This window comes from Oncorhynchus gorbuscha, linkage group LG22 (genome assembly GCF_021184085.1).
Source record: "Oncorhynchus gorbuscha isolate QuinsamMale2020 ecotype Even-year linkage group LG22, OgorEven_v1.0, whole genome shotgun sequence".
Classification (NCBI taxonomy): Eukaryota; Metazoa; Chordata; class Actinopteri; order Salmoniformes; family Salmonidae; genus Oncorhynchus; species Oncorhynchus gorbuscha.
The window spans coordinates 31061304-31082742 of NC_060194.1; the positions used below are offsets into that span (position 1 = coordinate 31061304).

The 21439-nt window shown below is 45.2% G+C and overlaps 3 protein-coding genes across 5 annotated transcripts; 1 reads left to right on the top strand and 2 right to left on the bottom strand.

The window, feature by feature from the left end:
* Window positions 1-14524: 14524 nt before the first annotated feature.
* On the bottom strand, window positions 14525-17000 carry fuz (fuzzy planar cell polarity protein). The gene is made up of 2 exons (XM_046321988.1): window positions 16760-17000; window positions 14525-16401 (listed from the first exon to the last, which is right to left on the bottom strand). The coding sequence occupies exon 2, from the start codon at window positions 16293-16295 to the stop codon at window positions 14961-14963; it is 1335 nt and encodes a 444-aa protein (XP_046177944.1). The 5' UTR covers window positions 16296-16401; window positions 16760-17000; the 3' UTR covers window positions 14525-14960.
* Window positions 17001-17116: 116 nt separating this feature from the next.
* LOC124009808 (sterile alpha motif domain-containing protein 13-like) lies at window positions 17117-19381 on the top strand. Of its 2 annotated transcripts, none has more exons than XM_046321989.1 (4): window positions 17117-17248; window positions 18561-18603; window positions 18716-18827; window positions 18918-19381. In XM_046321989.1, exons 2-4 carry the CDS (start codon window positions 18566-18568, stop codon window positions 19065-19067), a joined length of 300 nt encoding a protein of 99 aa, XP_046177945.1. In that variant the 5' UTR covers window positions 17117-17248; window positions 18561-18565; the 3' UTR covers window positions 19068-19381. The 2 variants fall into 2 exon arrangements, with proteins under 2 accessions (XP_046177945.1, XP_046177946.1); XM_046321990.1 differs by lacking the exon at window positions 17117-17248 and adding an exon at window positions 17277-17814.
* A 720-nt stretch (window positions 19382-20101) lies between these two features.
* On the bottom strand, window positions 20102-21295 carry LOC124009809 (guanine nucleotide-binding protein G(I)/G(S)/G(O) subunit gamma-5-like). Of its 2 annotated transcripts, XM_046321991.1 has the most exons (3): window positions 21113-21295; window positions 20564-20727; window positions 20102-20382 (listed from the first exon to the last, which is right to left on the bottom strand). In XM_046321991.1, exons 1-2 carry the CDS (start codon window positions 21245-21247, stop codon window positions 20602-20604), a joined length of 261 nt encoding a protein of 86 aa, XP_046177947.1. In that variant the 5' UTR covers window positions 21248-21295; the 3' UTR covers window positions 20102-20382; window positions 20564-20601. The 2 variants fall into 2 exon arrangements, with proteins under 2 accessions (XP_046177947.1, XP_046177948.1); XM_046321992.1 differs by lacking the exon at window positions 20102-20382 and having other exon boundaries at window positions 20563-20727; window positions 21113-21279.
* Between the last annotated feature and the right edge of the window lie 144 nt (window positions 21296-21439).

Genomic DNA, 21439 nt, shown 5'->3' on the forward strand with positions numbered 1-21439 from the left:
TGTGGACAGATTTGACTCAAAGAACCGGATCAACTATTGACTTACAAAGTTTCAAGTATCAAAGTGGTCTGATAAGGGACATCATTTAGTCAAAGTGATTTAGTTCTGTATTAAGATAGACCGCTGTGCCACTCGGGAGCCCTAAGGCACTGCATCTCAGTGCTAGAGACATCACTACAGATCCTGGTTTGTTTCCAGGCTGTATCACAACTGGCAGTGATTGGGAGTCCCATAGGGCGGTGCACGATTGGCCCAGCGTCATCCGGGTTGTGATTTGGCTAGGCTAGGCCATCATTGTAAATAATAATTTGTTTTAACTGACTTGCCTAGTTAAATAAATACATTTTTAAAAGATTGGGAGCTCGGAAAGGAAGCCAGAGTCCAGTTATTTGAGGCCAGTGGTATTCTGGGAATGTGTAGGAACAAGGTCAGACCTGACAGAGGAATAGGGTCACATATCAGGGTCACATATCAGCTGTCAAACAAACCTGTCTATTTGCTGAAGAAACACAGCATCTGTCCTTCTGCAACACGCACCCATACACACACACCTTTATTATTGCACAACATATTTTACAATTCAAACACTTTGCTCTCCATACATACTGTAACTCAATATTTTACTATACATTTGTTTTGAGTGCTTTCCATTTAGTCGATTTATATCTCTGCCAAATGTGATTCTATTTTACTCTATTGAACTTGAATTTGTATGTATTTTTTAAAACTTCTATTTTGATTTTGTCACATAGTTGAGGGGTGTACATGCAAGTAAGCATCTCATTCTACTACAGCATTACCATGACACCAATGGAGAGTCCAGCCATTCAACCTTTCATATCTTCAGTGTTTCCTGGAGAAAACTCCACTGATCATTTCTTCCATGGCCAAACAATCATCCATGAAACAGAAATCAACTTAGTACAAAAGACACACTGAGCACAATGGTTGTAAAAACACAGCAGAGAGCCTAGTAGCAATTGAAAAAGAAGTGTGATAAGATAAGTTGCTTTGCGTGGGCTCTTGAGTGTGTCAACATCATTTTCTCCATACAATGGCGTTCAATATCACCTCCCTTCCCGTCCTGGATATTTATCAGTCACTCAGTTTCAGATACCAAGAGCTATGCTCACAATCAATACATGTATCTTCCAATATGCAGCAGTCCCTATCGTAACTAAATCATTGCCCTGTTGATTTGCATGCATCTAAATTATGTCCACCACTATATGTGTTACAAGGACAGTATGAGACGGATCCAAATTGTTTTAGACAGGGGGATTTATTTAAAGACAATTTTCCTGCTTTGCAGTTGGTCTTTCCCACAATGGCTTGATCCCTGTCCCCAATGGATGTTATATAACTATGGATAACATGTGATCATTAACTAATGTTATGATAGAGTTGTTAATACCTGCAACCGTCTGCATACAATCTGTTAATGGTTTCTTTTGTCCTAACAACTTTTGCTCAGCACCCTGCCCACTATAGTGATAAAGTCCAAATTTCGACACCAAAACATAATTTTTTTTATCTACGTAAGGCCGACCATCTTGGGAAAAAGGAGTTATATTCCTCCCAATCAAAGTCCTCTCAATAATATATTTTCACCTCTACATAACCTCTAAATCCCTTACCTCATGTTTCCCCACTAGGTCCTTTACATACTCCAGTTCAAGTGTCTGCACACAAGTCTCATCATGAACTTTTTCCTACTAGCACTCGCTTTGCTGATAGCTACATTTTTGAGGAAAAATAACAGATGAAGTTGTCTCACCTAGCTATCTTAAGATGAATGCACTAACTAACTGTAAGTCGCTTTGGATAAGAGCATCTACTAAATGACTCAAATGTCAATATTTAGAGTGTGTGTATGTGTGTGACCACAACTATAGGGTTTCTCTAACAAATGTAACCATGGGTCATATGAACCAAGTAAAGCTTCAGAGATAATGACTCAATATGCTGGTGGCAGATACTGAGCAAACCACTTCCTCAGTTCCTCTGTACAACATACAAAATAAATAACATACCTTCTCAGTTTATGAAAATGTATGACAAACTCATCTGGGTCTTTGACTCTAAGTACATTGAGTGGAAACAAGATAAGGGTTGAGAGCAGTACACAGCAAGACAGATATGAAAGTTCACACCATTGAAGCTTCAGAAATAAATGGAACGATTTGAGTATATTCAATGTACTCATATGGCATCATCTATTTATCACCAGCTACTGAAACGTAAAAGCAGTGTGGCTCAAGTGCTTATTCTGATTTGTTTCCTTCTTGCGACATGAGATTTTGCCATCAAGAACCAGAGGTTCAGTCATCATCCCATTCATCCATGCCTGAAGTGAACAGAAAGTAGAATCAGGTAGAGCAGGGGGAAACCATCTTCCTCATGGTTAATCTCCTGAACTATGCGGTCATCATTGTATCAGCGATGCTTGAAAGTGTTGCAGCCAAAGTAAACAGTTATGACATATCATCAACTATTGTGTGAAAGTAGGGCCAGATGTTCCAACTATTTGACCCTGACTTGATTTTGGCACACCTGAGAAACGGGGTAGGGGCAAGCAGGGTAGCCTAGTGGTTAGAGTATTAGACTAGTAACCGAAAGGTTGCAAGTTCAAATCCCTGAGCTGACAAGGTACAAATCTGTCGTTCTGCCCCTGAACAGGCAGTTAACCCACTGTTCCTAGGCCGTCATTGAAAATAAGAATTTGCCTAGTAACATGCCTAGTAAAAAAAAGATCCAGTTTGATTAAGATTTAGCTGCACATTCATTTTAGATTCCTACACCAGACCGTTTACGTGATCTAAAACCTCTTCCACATCATCTCAGACTCCCATTGATACTTTCAACATCATCCATAGGAAGTCTAAAAATAGTCAATAACCCAAAATGGCTAAGGTTTTCCATGCAAAAACAGGTACCCATGGAAAAGATGTCTCTTGTGCTGTGTTTTTAGATGTTGATGTTGCAATTCAGGACACTACAGCATATAAAAGCTATTCAGTTTTTATTTACTTCCAACATTCAGCAATATTTTCTCTGTGGTCAGGCATCTGGTGACACCACAGTTTAGTCAATATTTCAGTTCCTTTAAAAATGTCCACACAAATCCTGGTCCTGGTTTCTCATCATGATCAACAACAAGTTGTTTTCTTTTACCAGTAGGGGGCAACCTTAGCCATGTTATAAGTATTTATCACTATTGCACACAAAGAAATAACACAACAGACAACTCAAAAGTAGATTACATTCATCCACATAGATGCATAAAAACAGTGAAAATAACCCATCTCTATCAGCAGTAACTCAATAGAAACAGGAGTTTTTGAAACACAATATTTTAAACAAACATTGTTTATGTCAAAACTATTTATGGTCATAAGAAAATAGACACAGTAACAGCACTGAAGTTTCAAGCACTCGACATGTTGATATATATACACATACACACACTGCTCAAAAAAATAAAGGGAACACTAAAATAACACATCCTAGATCTGAATGAATTAAATATTCTTATTAAATACTTTTTTCTTTACATAGTTGAATGTGCTGACAACAAAAATCACGCAAAAATTATCAACGGAAATCTAATTTATCAACCCATAGAGGTCTGGATTTGGAGTCACACTCAAAATTAAAGTGGAAAACCACACTACAGGCTGATCCAACTTTAATGTAATGTCCTTAAAACAAGTCAAAATGAGGCTCAGTAGTGTGTGTGGCCTCCACATGCCTGTATGACCTTCCTACAACGCCTGGGCATGCTCCTGATGAGGTGGCGGATGGTCTCCTGACGGATCTCCTCCCAGACCTGGACCAAAGCATCCGCCAACTCCTGGACAGTCTGTGGTGCAACGTGGCTTTGGCAGATGGAGCGAGACATGATGTCCCAGATGTGCTCAATTGGATTCAGGTCTGGGGAACGGGCGGGCCAGTCCATAGCATCAATGCCTTCCTCTTGCAGGAACTGCTGACACACTCCAGCCACATGAGGTCTAGCATTGTCTTTCATTAGGAGGAACCCAGGGCCAACCGCACCAGCATATGGTCTCACAAGAGGTCTGAGGATCTCATCTCTGTACCTAATGGCAGTCAGGCTACCTCTGGCGAGCACATGGAGGGCTGTGCAGCCCCCCAAAGAAATGCCACCCCACACCATGACTGACCCACCGCCAAACCGGTCATGCTAGAGGATGTTGCAGGCAGCAGAACGTTCTCTACGGCGTCTCCAGACTTTCACGTCTGTCACATGTGCTCAGTGTGTATCTGCTTTCATCTGTGAAGAGCACAGGGCGCCAGTGACGAATTTGCCAATCTTGGTGTTCTCTGGCAAATGCCAAACGTCCTGCACGGTGTTGGGCTGTAAAGCACAACCCCCACCTGTGGACGTCGGGCCCTTATACCACCCTCATGGATTCTGTTTCTGACCGTTTGAGCAGACACATGCATATTTGTGGCCTGCTGGAGGTCATTTTGCAGGGCTCTGGCAGTGCTCCTCCTTGCACAAAGGTGGAGGTAGCGGTCCTGCTGCTGGGTTGTTGCCAGCATGACCATCAAAAGTTGTGCTATAAATTCACAGACAACACAAAGATTCCTTGATGCCCTTCCAGACTCCCTCTGCCTACCCAAGGACGCCAGAGGACAAAAATCATTTAACCACCTAACTGAGGATCTCAATTTAATCTTGCTCAATACCCTAGATGCAGTTGCACCCCTAAAAACTAAAAACATTTCTCATAAGAAACTAGCTCCCTGCTACACAGAAAATACCCGAGCTCTGAAGCAAGCTTCCAGAAAATTGGAACGGAAATGGCGCCACACCAAACTGGAAGTCTTCCGACTAGCTTGGAAAGACGGTACCGTGCAGTACCGAAGAGCCCTTACTGTAGCTCGATCATCCTATTTTTCCAACTTAATTGAGGAAAATAAGAACAATCCAAAATTCCTTTTTGATACTGTCACAAAGCTAACTAAAAAGCAGCATTCCCCAAGAGAGGATGACTTTCACTTTAGCAGTGATAAATTCATGAACTTCTTTGAGGAAAAGATTATGATTATTAGAAAGCAAATTACGGACTCCTCTTTAAACCTGCGTATTCCTCCAAACCTCAGTTGTCCTGAGTCTCCACAACTCTGCCAGGACCTAGGATCAAGAGAGACGCTCAAGTGTTTTAGTACTATATCTCTTGACACAATGATGAAAATAATCATGGCCTCTAAACCTTCAAGCTGCATACTGGACCCTATTCCAACTAAACTACTGAAAGAGCTGCTTCCTGTGCTTGGCCCTCCTATGTTGAACATAATACATGGCTCTCTATCCACTGGATGTGTACCAAACTCACTAAAAGTGGCAGTAATAAAGCCTCTCTTGAAAAAGCCAAACCTTGACCCAGAAAATATAAAAAACTATCGGCCTATATCGAATCTTCCATTCCTCTCAAAAATTTTAGAGAAGGCTGTTGCGCAGCAACTCACTGCTTTCCTGAAGACAAACAATGTATGCGAAATGCTTCAGTCTGGTTTTAGACCCCATCATAGCACTGAGACGGCACTTGTGAAGGTGGTAAATGACATTTTAATGGCATCGGACCGAGGCTCTGCATCTGTCCTCGTGCTCCTAGACCTTAGTTGTTATGCTGGTGAATGAGGACCCAAAAGCGACTTGGCGAAAACAGAGTTTTTAATCCAGTAAGAAACTTTACAAAACAAAAAGCATAATACTACTCGTAAAGACAAGAACAGACTGGAGACTTGATCGAGAACTGCAGGTTGCCTCGGGAAGGCACTTGAACCTAGCAGACTCAGACACCTGCTCACCACGCAGCATCTGAGGGAAACACGACACGACAGGGCAAAACATAGACACAGCACGGTGAATTATAGATGAGGATCCGACGGGGCAGGAACGGAAAACAAGGAGAGAAATAGGGACTCTAATCAGGGAAAAGGATCGGGAACAGGTGTGGGAAGACTAAATGATTGATTAGGGGAATAGGAACAGCTGGGAGCAGGAACGGAACGATAGAGAGAAGAGAGAGCGAGAGAGTGAGAGAGGGAGGGGGAGAGAGAGGGATAGAAAGAGGGAAAGAACCTAATAAGACCAGCAGAGGGAAACGAATAGAAGGGGAAGCACAGGGACGAGACATGATAATTAATGACAAAACATGACAGTACCCCCCCACTCACCGAGCGCCTCCTGGCGCACTCGAGGAGGAACCCTGGCGGCAACGGAGGAAATCATCAATAAGCGAACGGTCCAGCACGTCCCGAGACGGAACCCAACTCCTCTCCTCAGGACCGTAACCCTCCCAATCCACTAAGTATTGGTGACCCCGTCCCCGAGAACGCATGTCCATGATCTTACGTACCTTGTAAATAGGTGCGCTCTCGACAAGGACGGGAGGGGGAGGGAAGACGAACGGGGTGCGAAGAAAGGGCTTGACACAGGAGACATGGAAGACAGGATGGACGCGACGAAGATGTCGCGGAAGAAGCAGTCGCACAGCGACAGGATTGACGACCTGGGAGACACGGAACGGACCAATGAACCGCGGAGTCAACTTACGAGAAGCTGTCGTAAGAGGAAGGTTGCGAGTGGAAAGCCACACTCTCTGGCCGCAACAATACCTTGGACTCTTAATCCTGCGTTTATTGGCGGCTCTCACAGTCTGTGCCCTGTAGCGGCAAAGTGCAGACCTCACCCTCCTCCAGGTGCGCTCACAACGTTGGACAAACGCTTGAGCGGAGGGAACGCTGGACTCGGCAAGCTGGGATGAGAACAGAGGAGGCTGGTAACCCAGACTACTCTGAAACGGAGATAACCCGGTAGCAGACGAAGGAAGCGAGTTGTGAGCGTATTCTGCCCAGGGGAGCTGTTCTGCCCAAGACGCAGGGTTTCTGAAAGAAAGGCTGCGTAGTATGCGACCAATCGTCTGATTGGCCCTCTCTGCTTGACCGTTAGACTGGGGATGAAACCCGGAAGAGAGACTGACGGACGCACCAATCAAACGACAGAACTCCCTCCAAAACTGTGACGTGAATTGCGGGCCTCTGTCTGAAACGGCGTCTAACGGGAGGCCATGAATTCTGAACACATTCTCGATAATGATTTGTGCCGTCTCCTTAGCGGAAGGAAGTTTAGCGAGGGGAATGAAATGTGCCGCCTTAGAGAACCTATCGACAACCGTAAGAATCACAGTCTTCCCCGCAGACAAAGGCAGACCGGTAATGAAGTCTAGGGCGATGTGAGACCATGGTCGAGAAGGAATGGGGAGCGGTCTGAGACGACCGGCAGGAGGAGAGTTACCCGACTTAGTCTGCGCGCAGTCCGAACAAGCAGCCACGAAACGGCGCGTGTCACGCTCCTGAGTCGGCCACCAAAAGCGCTGGCGAATAGACGCAAGAGTGCCTCGAACACCGGGATGACCAGCTAACTTGGCAGAGTGAGCCCACTGAAGAACAGCCAGACGAGTGGAAACAGGAACGAAAAGGAGGTTACTAGGACAAGCGCGCGGCGACGCAGTGTGCGTGAGTGCTTGCTTAACCTGTCTTTCAATTCCCCAGACTGTCAACCCGACAACACGCCCATAAGGAAGAATCCCCTCGGGATCAGTAGAAGCCACAGAAGAACTAAACAGACGGGATAAGGCATCAGGCTTGGTGTTCTTGCTACCCGGACGGTAAGAAATCACAAACTCGAAACGAGCGAAAAACAACGCCCAACGAGCTTGACGGGCATTAAGTCGTTTGGCAGAACGGATGTACTCAAGGTTCTTATGGTCTGTCCAAACGACAAAAGGAACGGTCGCCCCCTCCAACCACTGTCGCCATTCGCCTAGGGCTAAGCGGATGGCGAGCAGTTCACGGTTACCCACATCATAGTTGCGCTCAGATGGCGACAGGCGATGAGAAAAATAAGCGCAAGGATGAACCTTATCGTCAGACTGGAAGCGCTGGGATAGAATGGCTCCCACGCCTACCTCTGAAGCGTCAACCTCGACAATGAATTGTCTAGTGACGTCAGGAGTAACGAGGATAGGAGCGGACGTAAAACGTTCTTTTAGAAGATCAAAAGCTCCTGGGCGGAACCGGACCACTTAAAACACGTCTTGACAGAAGTAAGAGCTGTGAGAGGGGCAGCAACTTGACCGAAATTACGAATGAAACGCCGATAGAAATTAGCGAAACCTAAAAAGCGCTGCAACTCGACACGTGACCTTGGAACGGGCCAATCACTGACAGCTTGGACCTTAGCGGAATCCATCTGAATGCCTTCAGCGGAAATAACGGAACCGAGAAAAGTAACGGAGGAGACATGAAAAGAGCACTTCTCAGCCTTTACGTAGAGACAATTCTCTAAAAGGCGCTGTAGAACACGTCGAACGTGCTGAACATGAATCTCGAGTGACGGTGAAAAAATCAGGATATCGTCAAGATAGACAAAAACAAAGATGTTCAGCATGTCTCTCAGAACATCATTAACTAATGCCTGAAAAACAGCTGGCGCATTGGCGAGACCAAACGGCAGAACCCGGTACTCAAAATGCCCTAACGGAGTGTTAAACGCCGTTTTCCACTCGTCCCCCTCTGATGCGCACGAGATGGTAAGCGTTACGAAGGTCCAACTTAGTAAAGCACCTGGCTCCCTGCAGAATCTCGAAGGCTGATGACATAAGGGGAAGCGGATAACGATTCTTAACCGTTATGTCATTCAGCCCTCGATAATCCACGCAGGGGCGCAGAGTACCGTCCTTCTTCTTAACAAAAAGAACCCCGCCCCGGCCGGAGAGGAAGAAGGCACTATGGTACCGGCGTCAAGAGACACAGATAAATAATCCTCGAGAGCCTTACGTTCGGGAGCCGACAGAGAGTATAGTCTACCCCGAGGAGGAGTGGTCCCCGGAAGGAGATCAATACTACAATCATACGACCGGTGAGGAGGAAGAGAGTTGGCTCGGGACCGACTGAAGACCGTGCGCAGATCATGATATTCCTCCGGCACTCCTGTCAAATCGCCAGGTTCCTCCTGAGAAGTGGGGACAGAAGAAATGGGAGGGATGGCAGACATTAAGCACTTCACATGACAAGATACGTTCCAGGATAGGATAGAATTACAAGACCAATTAATAGAAGGATTATGACATACTAGCCAGGGATGACCCAAAACAACTGGTGTAAAAGGTGAACGAAAAATCAAAAAAGAAATAGTCTCACTGTGGTTACCAGATACTGTGAGAGTTAAAGGTAGTGTCTCAAATCTGATACTGGGAAGATGACTACCATCTAAGGCAAACATGGGCGTAGGCTTGTCTAACTGTCTGAAAGGAATGTTATGTTTCCGAACCCATGCTTCGTCCATGAAACAACCCTCAGCCCCAGAGTCAATCAAGGCACTGCATGTAGCACCCGAACCGGTCCAGCGTAGATGGACCGACATAGTAGTACAGGATCTAGATGAAGAGACCTGAGTAGTAGCGCTCACCAGTAGCCCTCCGCTTACTGATGGGCTCTGGCCTCTTACTGGACATGAATTAACAAAATGTCCATCAAATCCGCAATAGAGGCACAGGCGGTTGGTGATCCTCCGTTCCCTCTCCTTAGTCGAGATGCGAATCCCTCCCAGCTGCATGGGCTCAGTCTCAGAGCCAGAGGAGGGAGATGGTTGCGATGCGGAACAGGAAAACACCGTTGATGCGAGCTCTCTTCCACGAGCCTGGTGACGAAGATCTACCCGTCGTTCTATGCGGATGGCGAGAGCAATCAAAGAGTCCACACTGGAAGGAACCTCCCGAGAGAGAATCTCATCTTTGACCACTGTGTGGAGTCCCTCCAGAAAACGAGCGAGCAGCGCCGGCTCGTTCCAGTCACTAGAGGCAGCAAGAGTACGAAACTCTATAGAGTAATCCGTTATGGATCGATCACCTTGGCATAGGGAAGCCAGGGCCCTAGAAGCCTCCCCACCAAAAACTGAACGGTCAAAACCCGAATCATCTCCTCTTTAAAGTTCTGGTAATTGTTAGAACAATCAGCCCTTGCCTCCCAGATAGCTGTGCCCCACTCTCGGGCCCGGCCAGTAAGGAGTGAAATGACGTAAGCAACCCGAGCTCTCTCACTAGAGTATGTGTTGGGTTGGAGAGAGAACACAATATCACACTGGGTGAGAAAGGAGCGGCACTCCGTGGGCTGCCCGGAGTAGCAAGGTGGGTTATTAACCCTAGGTTCCGGAGGCTCGGCAGGCCAGGAAGTAACAGGTGGCACGAGACGAAGACTCTGGAACTGTCCAGAGAGGTCGGAAACCTGAGCGGCCAGGTTCTCCACGGCATGGCGAGCAGCAGACAATTCCTGCTCGTGTCTGCTGAGCATGGCTCCTTGGATCTTGACGGCAGTGTTACGAGCCTCTGTAGTCGCTGGGTCCATTCCTTGGTCGGATCCTTCTGTTATGCTGGTGAATAAGGACCCAAAAGCGACTTGGCGAAAACAGAGTTTTTAATCCAGTAAGAAACTTTACAAAACAAAAAGCATAATACTACTCGTAAAGACAAGAACAGACTGGAGACTTGATCGAGAACTGCAGGTTGCCTCGGGAAGGCACTTGAACCTAGCAGACTCAGACACCTGCTCACCACGCAGCATCTGAGGGAAACACGACACGACAGGGCAAAACATAGACACAGCACGGTGAATTATAGATGAGGATCCGACGGGGCAGGAACGGAAAACAAGGAGAGAAATAGGGACTCTAATCAGGGAAAAGGATCGGGAACAGGTGTGGGAAGACTAAATGATTGATTAGGGGAATAGGAACAGCTGGGAGCAGGAACGGAACGATAGAGAGAAGAGAGAGCGAGAGAGTGAGAGAGGGAGGGGGAGAGAGAGGGATAGAAAGAGGGAAAGAACCTAATAAGACCAGCAGAGGGAAACGAATAGAAGGGGAAGCACAGGGACGAGACATGATAATTAATGACAAAACATGACATTAGTGCTGCTTTTGATACCATCGATCACCACATTCTTTTGAAGAGATTGGAAACCCAAATTGGTCTACACGGACATGTTCTGGCCTGGTTTAGATCTTATCTGTCGGAAAGATATCAGTTTGTCTCTGTGAATGGTTTGTCCTCTGACAAATCAACTGTAAATTTCGGTGTTCCTCAAGGTTCCGTTTTAGGACCACTATTGTTTTCACTATACATTTTACCTCTTGGGGATGTTATTCGAAAACATAATGTTCACTTTCACTGCTATGCGGATGACACACAGCTGTGCATTTCAATGAAACATGGTGAAGCCCCAAAATTTCCCTCGCTAGAAGCATGTGTTTCAGACATAAGGAAGTGGATGGCTGCAAACTTTCTACTATTAAACTCGGACAAAACAGAGATGCTTGTTCTAGGTCCCAAGAAACAAAGAGATCTTCTGTTGAATCTGACAATTCATCTTAATGGTTGTACAGTCGTCTCAAATAAAACTGTGAAGGACCTCGGCGTTACTCTGGACCCTGATCTCTCTTTTGAAGAACATATCAAGACCATTTAGAGGACAGCTTTTTTCCATCTACGTAATATTGCAAAAATCAGAAACTTTCTGTCCAAAAATGATGCAGAAAAATTAATCCATGCTTTTGTCACTTCTAGGTTAGACTACTGCAATGCTCTACTTTCCGGCTACCCGGATAAAGCACTAAATAAACTTCAGTTAGTGCTAAATACGGCTGCTAGAATCCTGACTAGACCAAAAAATTGGATCATATTACTCCAGTGCTAGCCTCTCTACACTGGCTTCCTGTCAAAGCAAGGGCTGATTTTAAGGTTTTACTGCTAACCAACAAAGAATTACATGGGCTTGCTCCTACCTATCTCTCTGATTTGGTCCTGCCGTACATACCTACACGTACGCTACGGTCACAAGACGCAGGCCTCTTAATTGTCCCTAGAATTTCTAAGCAAACAGCTGGAGGTAGGGCTTTCTCCTATAGAGCTCCATTTTTATGGAACGTTCTCCTGACCCATGTCAGAGAAGCAAACTCGGTCTCAACCTTTAAGTCTTTACTGAAGACTCATCTCTTCAGTGGGTCATATGATTGAGTGTAGTCTGGCCCAGGAGTGGGAAGGTGAACGGAAAGGCTCTGGATCAACGAACCGCCCTTGCTGTCTCTGCCTGGCCGGTTCCCCTCTTTCCACTGGGATTCTCTGCCTCTAACCCTATTACGGGGCTGAGTCACTGGCTTACTGGGGCTCTCTCATGCCGTCCCTGCAGGGGGTGCGTCACCTGAGTGGGTTGATTCACTGTTGTGGTCATCCTGTCTGGGTTGGCGCCCCCCCACTTGGGCTGTGCCATGGAGGAGATCTTTGTGGGCTATACTCAGCCTTGTCTCAGGATGGTAAGTTGGTGGTTGACGATATCCCTCTAGTGGTGTGGGGGCTGTGCTTTGTCAAAGTGGGTGGGGTTATATCCTTCCTGTTTGGCCCTGTCCGGGGGTGTCCTCGGATGGGGCCACAGTGTCTCCTGTCCCCTCCTGTCTCAGCCTCCAGTATTTATGCTGCAGTAGTTTGTGTCGGGGGGCTAGGGTCAGTTTGTTATATCTGGAGTACTTCTCCTGTCCTATTTGGTGTCCTGTGTGAATCTAAGTGTGCGTTCTCTAATTCTCTCCTTTCTTTCTCTCTCTCGGAGGACCTGAGCCCTAGGACCATTCTCCAGGACTACCTGACATGATGACTCCTTGCTGTCCCCAGTCCACCTGGCCATGCTGCTGCTCCAGTTTCAACTGACCTGAGCCCTAGGACCATGCCCCAGGACTACCTGACATGATGACTCCTTGCTGTCCCCAGTCCACCTGGCCATGCTGTTGCTCCAGTTTCAAATGTTCTGCCTTACTATTATTCGACCATGCTGGTCATTTATGAACATTTGAACATCTTGGCCATGTTCTGTTATAATCTCCACCCGGCACAGCCAGAAGAGGACGGGCCTCCCCACATATGCTCTCTCTAATTCTCTCTTTCTTTCTCTCTCTCGGAGGACCTGAGCCCTAGGACCGTGCCCCAGGACTACCTGACATGATGACTCCTTGCTGTCCCCGGTCCACCGGACTGTGCTGCTGCTCCAGTTTCAACTGTTCTGCCTTGTTATTATTTGACCATGCTGGTCATTTATGAACATTTGAACATCTTGGCCATGTTCTGTTATAATCTCCACCCGGCACAGCCAGAAGAGGACTGGCCACCCCACATAGCCTGGTTCCTCTCTAGGTTTCTTCCTAGGTTTTGGCCTTTCTAGGGAGTTTTTCCTAGCCACCGTGCTTCTACACCTGCATTGCTTGCTGTTTGGGGTTTTAGGCTGGGTTTCTGTACAGCACTTTGAGATATCAGCTGATGTACGAAGGGCTACATAAATACATTTGATTTGCCCTCCTACGGCCTCCTCCACGTCTCCTGATGTACTGGCCCTTCTCCTGGTAGCGCCTCCATGCTGTGGACACTACGCTGACAGACACAGCAAACCTTCTTGCCACAGCTCGCATTGATGTGCCATCCTGTATGAGCTGCACTACCTGAGGCACTTGTGTGGGTTGTAGACTCCATCTCATGCTACCACTAGATTGAAAGCACCACCAGCATTCAAAAGTGACCAAACAAATCAGCCAGGAAGCATAGGAACTGGGAAGTGGTCTGTGGTCACCACCTGCAGAACCACTCCTTTATTGGGGGTGTCTTGCTAATTGCCTATAATGTCCACCTGTTGTCTATTCCATTTGCACAACAGCATATGAAATGTATTGTCAATCAGTGTTGTTTCCTAAGTGGACAGTTTGATTTCACAGAAGTGTGATTGACTTGGAGTTACATTGTGTTGTTTAAGCGTTCCCTTTATTTTTTTGAGCAGTGGATATAGCTATTTTCTTTTCTTTTCTAGAACCTGGGTGTGCAACCAGGGGTCCGCGGATGTACTGCAAGGGGTTCTGCTTTTATATTGAATATAAATAAAAATGCAACAATTTATATATTTATATATATATATATATACACACACACACACACACACACACGTCAAAAGTTTGGACACACCTAATCATTCAAGGATTTTTCTTTATTTTTACTATTTTCTACATTGTAGAATAATAGTGAATACATCAAAACTATGAAATAACACAGACTCATGTAGTAACCAAAAAAAGTGTTAAACAGCGGTGGTATACAGAAGATAACCCTATTTGGTCAAATATCTAGTCCATATTATGGCAATAACAGCTCAAATAAGCAAAGAGAAACAACTGTCCATCATTACTTTAACATGAAGGTCAGTCAATCTGGAAAATGTCAAGAACTTTGAAAGTTTCAAGTGCAGTCACTAAAACAATCAAGTGTGATATATATATATAACACAGTATATCACAAAAGTGAGTACACCCCTCACATTTTTGTAAATATTTGAGTATGACTTTTCATGTGACAACACTGAAGAAATGACACTTTGCTACAATGTACGACCAGTCAGTATGAGGGAGTGTGAGAGCAATGACACCAAATTTAACACACCTGCTCCCCATTCACACCTGAGACGTGTAACACTAACGAGTCACATGACACCTGGGAGGGAAAATGGCTAATTGGGCCCAATTTGGACATTTTCACATAGGGGTGTACTCACTCTTGTTGCCAGTGGTACACTCACTACTTTACATTGTAGCAAAGTATCATTTCTTCAGTGTTGTCACATGAAAAGAAATAATCAAATATTTACAAAAATGTGAGGGGTGCACTCACTTTTGTGATATACTGTATATACACACACACAAATATTCTGGAGTATCAAATTGAGGTAAAAGGATCATTCCTTGCTCCATAATGGTTGTCTATGATGAAAGTGGTACATATAGTGAACAGTGTAATGCTATCCCTAGGTTTCACAGCAATGTGCCCATGCCCATTATAAAATATGGCCTAAAATCCTGTAGCTAAAGTGATGGCGGAGAGGGTCTGTGTAGCCACAGAGCTTAGGGCGAAGGTAGGCACTGAGAGAGGGGTGAGCAGGTAGAGCTGATGTTGGGCAGTCTGCAGGCCAAAACACTTACACTCCTCAGTCACCAGGTAGCACTGCAGCGGCTGGTGGGAGAAGCCCAGGGCAAAGTCCTCCCGGAGGGAGTCCCCACGTTGGGCCTTCTCCCCTGGGGTCAGGGCCGGGGTCTCCTCCAGAGGAAAGTAGCGAGTGGTGGTGAAAGTGTAGAAGAGCCTGAGCAGCTCCCAGCAGCGTGCCTTGGAGGGCAGAGGATGGTCACTGGGAGGATGGTTGGGGTTAGTAATGATGGCCTTCACACAGGAGACAGAGCGACGGGACTCTCTGTTGATGAGCAACAGAGCCAGGACATCAGGGCGGAGGGTCACAGAGCCTGGCAGGCAGCGCTCCCCTACGGCCAGGCTGCCTCTCAGGGCCTCCAGTAGAGGAGACCAGAAACAACCCACCAGCTCGCTCTCAGCCCTGTGCAGGGTGGGACTGGGGCCGCACAGCACGCACACATCCACTCCCGGAAGCAGCTGGAAGCGGAGCAGGCGATGTGCCACGGTGGGGCTGCCCTGGGGCAGGAAGACAGGGGTGTCACAGGACGCAGAGCCTGAGAGGGAGAGAGAGCGGGTCAGAACGGATAGGAGAACCACTTCCTGCGGCGCCAGACGCCACCATTTTTCCGTGGCAGTGGCTATCCGTCCGTGGACCATCAGGCAGCCAAACTCGCTATCTGCTGCCTGGGTAAAGCAGTCTAGGCCCTCCTGAAGCACGGTGGCATTGGGGGGCAGCAGGCAGTCCGCGCAATGCGTCAGGTCCCCCATAATGCCCTCCTGTCCTTGTCCCCCCTCCATGAGCTGGTCGATGAGGCGGTAGCAGGAGCGCAGGTCCCTCTTCAGCCGCTCCACGTTCCTCAAGCTGGCCAGCTCATCCTGCCCCAGCACCAGCACCATGCAGTTCCACACATTCTCCAGCAGGCGCCGCAGGTGGAGGTCTTCTTCACCTGCACCACCACCTTCCTGCTGGGCCTGCCTACCGCTGCTCACTGCTATGAGCATCACGCTGTCCTGAAATACCCTCCACACCATCCGGCCTCCACGATCAGTCTCACAGCCAGCCAGCACCACCCCCTGGCCAGCTCCGAACATGTGCACACCGTTCAGGGAGCCGATGATGGAGAATGGGAGTTGCTTAGAGGCCCCCCGGGTGAAGAGAGGAACCCCACTGTTGGCAGTGAGGCAGAGAAGCTGCACAGAGCCTGCCTGTTGGAGCATCATGTGGCTGGGGTGGCCAGGCTAGGCGCTGTCCTCCTGAACCATCCACTGACTGGCCCTCTGGTTTAATGATGGCGAAGATGCAGCTCTAGCCCATGGTTATGGGACACTTGCAAGAAAACAGGAGCAGATGCATGCAACAAGAAGTTACATAATAGATCGTGATTACATAATGCATACAAGCAGATATCAGTTGTCATGCAAACATGTCGCAGATGTGTATTTGTAGACAACTTTGAAGCATTTAGCCAATTACTATAACTAAGCAAACACGCAAAATACTACCTCTTTTTCATTGTTTTCAAGTCAACTAACGCTAGATAGCTAGCTAGCTAACGTAGCAATAACTTTTTCACTGTAAACAGGACAAAATGATCGAAATAAACTTGGTAGCTAGCTATTTCACCAAAAGAGGTGTTGCCGGTAAAATAGCTAGCTCACTATCTAATGTTTACTTCCCCTCTTACTTTTTCTTTGTTGAATTTCTTCCATCACGAAACGAGTTGACTCCATTCACGTTTCCACAGCAACTGGCCCTGGCCGTTCTCACATGATCCATTCATTCAATCAGATGATGTCTCTAAAGCAGATCTTACATCAGTTTATCATACCACAATCCTAATTTACCACTTGGAGAATAAACCAAATAAACTGACTTTAGATCAGTGTTTACGGCCGCATAATCCCTCTTCCTATTTCCGCCTTTGCCTCTGGTGAACTGGCCAGTCAGGTTCGAGAATGTTGCGGCTGTTCACGAGCGTATTGTCTAGGCGGCGCATGACAACTAGCAGATCCTTTCAACATTAGAACGGAATAATTGAATTAGTTTGAGGAGTTAGGTGGTTTATAGATCGAATAAACTGCGCAGCGCCAGGCATACATTCGTGAATAAACAGGATATTCATTTACGCTGTCAGAAGAACTATCAACGAAGCCAACTAATAAACAATAAAAAGGTAAGTGTCAAATATAGACTGAAGCAGAACACGTTAGCGCAGCGTTTTCCGAACTCGGTCCTCGGGACCCCAAGGGGTGCACGTTTTGTTTTTTGCCCTAACACTACACAGTTGATTCAAATAATCAAAGCTAGATGATTAGTTGATTCTTTTTAATCAGCTGTGCAAAACGTGCACCGAGTTTGGTAAACCCTGCATTAGCAAGACATACTTATTGACAAAACGTATAACATGTTAGATGAGAAATTCATTTTTTAAAATGTCAATAATAAATGCTCATGGTGTCAATAATAGAATTTAAGGTATCAAGCTATAGTAATAGATAAAGTAGCCTGAATTGCGCTTTCCTTATTCCAAGATTGTAATGAATTACTCCATATTTCATGCTGCACCTGATTAATGTTACATTGTAATATTGTCCACAATATCATCACGATCCGCGATCTTTCTTTCCACTGATGTGCATAGGTCCTGAATTAAATGCAGTGTCTAAAGTTAGAACTGTGAGAGTGAAGTTTCTGGTGGAAATTGTCCATCCAAAGATAACCTGCTGAAAATCCAAGACTGTAGGTAGCATCTGGTAGATTGGTAGCCAATACTGAACTATATACAATGCTTCACAAATACAGACAGATTGCCTTTGGGTAAATTCTGGACTATTCGGCTCATGATAAAACCACATGGTCATGTAGAAGATGTTCATTGAATAGGGATGTTCTAAGAATGCATATAAGGGGACTTTAAATGGCTCCTCTGTCTTTGAAATTGACCCATCCGAGCACAACGAGTTCCTTGGCTTTTGATCAGAGCAGAATCCACAACTAATAAACCCACATACCTCTTTGTATTCCACTGTGCCCACTACTGTGATGGGATGATCATATCCTCCACATTTGTTATGTTTACCCTTTATGGCCCATATCCATCATCCAATGAAGACTGTGCTTTTTGGGCATCATTAAATGCACTTTCTGGTCTATGCATTTTTACCCTATTTCAACATTCTCCACATCGCTTAGCAACTGTGTACTCATGCATGTCAGTATTGCATCATTTAATTTTTTTGTTCCAAATCAACTCTGGCTTCTCTGTTCAACACTCAGTACATCAGATGCTCTGTAGTTTGTTTCAGAAACCCAAATGATCCATTTCCAGAACCTCTCAACACATTATATTGAACAAACTTCATGCACGTAGTGAATGTATTTAGTTCATGACAGACCTTGGGTTTATTTAGTAAACCTAATCTAGTTTTGGATTAGATTCTTGTTCCCTTTTCTACAAATCTAACTTTAATTTTTTATTTTACTAGCTGGAATGGAGAACAAAACCAATGGATCAGTGGAAGCCAAGCCGTAAGTTTAGAGGGTAGTCTTCCTTCTGAGGCTATAGATGAGGGATAAGATTGATGGCCTTCTGCCTTGTCCCTATACCCATTATGCTGTCCTCTCTGTTCTGTTTTTCTAGTAAGGTGGAGAATGGACAGCTGCCGGATCCTGCTGACTGGGCGGTAACTGATGTCGTTAACTATTTCAAAGCTGCAGGATTTGAAGAGCAGGCTACTGCTTTCCAGGACCAGGTAAATTAACATAACATAATTTACTAACCTTGCAAGTTGCACATTATTCTGTCTCGCAGGTCAGAGCTTCACAATCCCTTCTTTTCATAGGAAATCGATGGAAAGTCTTTGCTTCTGATGACACGGAACGATGTCCTGACAGGCCTGTCCATCAAACTGGGGCCAGCACTGAAGATCTATGAGTACCATGTGAAGCCACTCCAGACCCAGCATCTGAAGAGTAATGCTAATGCATCATAGCATCACCCCATGCTCTTCCATGTGCAACAGGACAGTCATCTATGGAGGAGGGTTGAGAGGCTGGACGGACAGACCAGGCTGAAGACGTTTATGGACAGCAGAAGATGGTGCTTAGAAAACTTATTTGCATCCTTATGCAATGTCAATGTACTTTTACTTGAAGTGATGACGATGCCAAATGGTTTACGCCGTGAAATTAATTTACAAAAGACATGGCAGTGATCATACGGTTTTTAGTTAACTGAGTGATATTGGTTTATGAAAGTAAGGACTTGATTCCTTTATTTGAATAAAATTATTTTACAGGTCTTAAAGTACACTGTACAGGTTTTTTTTTTCTACATTTGTTTCAAAATATTCTAATCAAGCATGCTACTGAAGCGGATTCAAACGAATTGGTTAATTTAGATGGACGCAAAAGGTGCACTAGATGTCTGACCTGCTGATAAATGTCCTAACCTTGTCTTGATATTTTCATTATATACAAACTTTTGAACACGGTTTTGATTTTAGAAAAAAAATGCATGGTAATTAATTGGAGGAAATGTGTTTGAAGCAGTCTTAGAATTACTGCTCCTCCATCACTGAATTTTTCCCCTAATGAGCCACTATGAATATTAGATGATCAAATCAGTATCTTTAAGCATCATGTACATCAATGATCTATTTAAAGTGATGCTCTGGGAACTTCAGCCTGTAGTTTTGAAAGTGGTGCTTACAAGCCAAAAAGGGTCCCCATTTTGTGTACTGTTACAAATATGTGCATAAGATCCCAGACTGCATATTTAAGCACTTGGGGGTGGGGAATATAGGTTCATAAGTGTTCTTTGATTTCCTTATTTACCATATTCTTTCATCTTAATATGGTGGCTTTTTTTATTGATATGGATGTTTTTATCAAAAGTAGTAGTCTTTCCCTTTTGTATTGTTAAGGTGCTCTGTTTGCATTCTGTTATGAAATAAACTACTTGCATCTTTAATGATTTGAGATACCACTATCAGTCAGACCAAAGAACAATTAGCAAACAATCATGTAGAGAAAGAATAATGTTTTAATTTCTAAATACAAAAAGTCAAGAAGAATGATGAATAAAATAGAAAAAGGCACAATTTACTTAAACCATCCTGTGCCATAAAAAATAAACCTGTAATAATTTCCTCTAAGGTGGTTTGCTGAAAATAGATGGCAAGTCTTCCTTACATGATGTCTGACACGTTATTCTACACTTCATGAGATTCTGTGGCAGTGGAATGCCATGGGAAATTAATAGCAGTGTTGAGGTCAACTTTTTCCCTGTAGCATCAAAACAAAGGCCTGCAAGACAGGAACAGAGTGAGATAAGCACATGCATGTATCTTGAATTTCTCTGCATTGCAATCAAATACTAGTCTGCAATCCACACTGATTCTGTTTGGATTCCAGGCCAATGAAGGACTACATAGACAACCAGAAGAGCACATTTTTGTTTTGACACGAGGGACGAGGGGAGACTCACCAAATAATGCTGTGGTTGGTCTGTCCTATGGGTCTGTCTCACAAGAAGGAGCACACCTTCTGTGGTCTGAAGGGGTTGGTGCTGGAGGAGACCCCAGTGAGTAGGGGGTCCTGGAGGGCATTCTGCATGCAGAACTGCTGAAGGTCTGCTGCTGCCTGGGACACCTGAACAGAAACCATAATACAGGAATATAGTTGTGAACAAAAAAAATGACCTGTTGCAACCTGTAACATTGCACTCATTGCTAGCTTTAAGACTCCTACAACTATCCCCCTTGAATGGATGTTGCCAATACTAGCGATCAGGTGTGAACACAGATCCTTAAATTAGGCTATGAATGATCATTGGGCCACACTCAATAATGACCGACAATTCCAATTCCATTAGAGACGATTAAGCAAAATATTGTGTTATCGCAAGATCACCATTTCTGTGCCTAGATTCCACGCCCTTAGCTAGCTATTAGCCACTGTTAGCTAGATACTGATACGAGCTGACTAGTTTCCCTGAACAGGTTTATCAAGTATGTTTGAGTGTGAAATACATTACCTTCACTCTGTTGATGCTCGCTTCAAAACGCAGCTGTTGAACAACTTTCTTCATCGCAACGAGATTTGATGAGCCAGACATCTTTGCTATTTTGTAGAAAAGAAGCGGAGACAAATCGAATAGTTGATCACACATCCGGTTTTGAATCTTCTGCGCAGTCGCAGTGTGGCTCAGTAAGCGACCGCGACTCAACTTTCAAAATATTGTCACGTGCAGAAGTAGTGAAACGCCTTTCTTGCCCGCAGTAATTAATATATTCGTAGTAAAAATACACTATAAATTACAATGGAACATAAACACGAGAAAGTATTCACACCAATTGGCTTA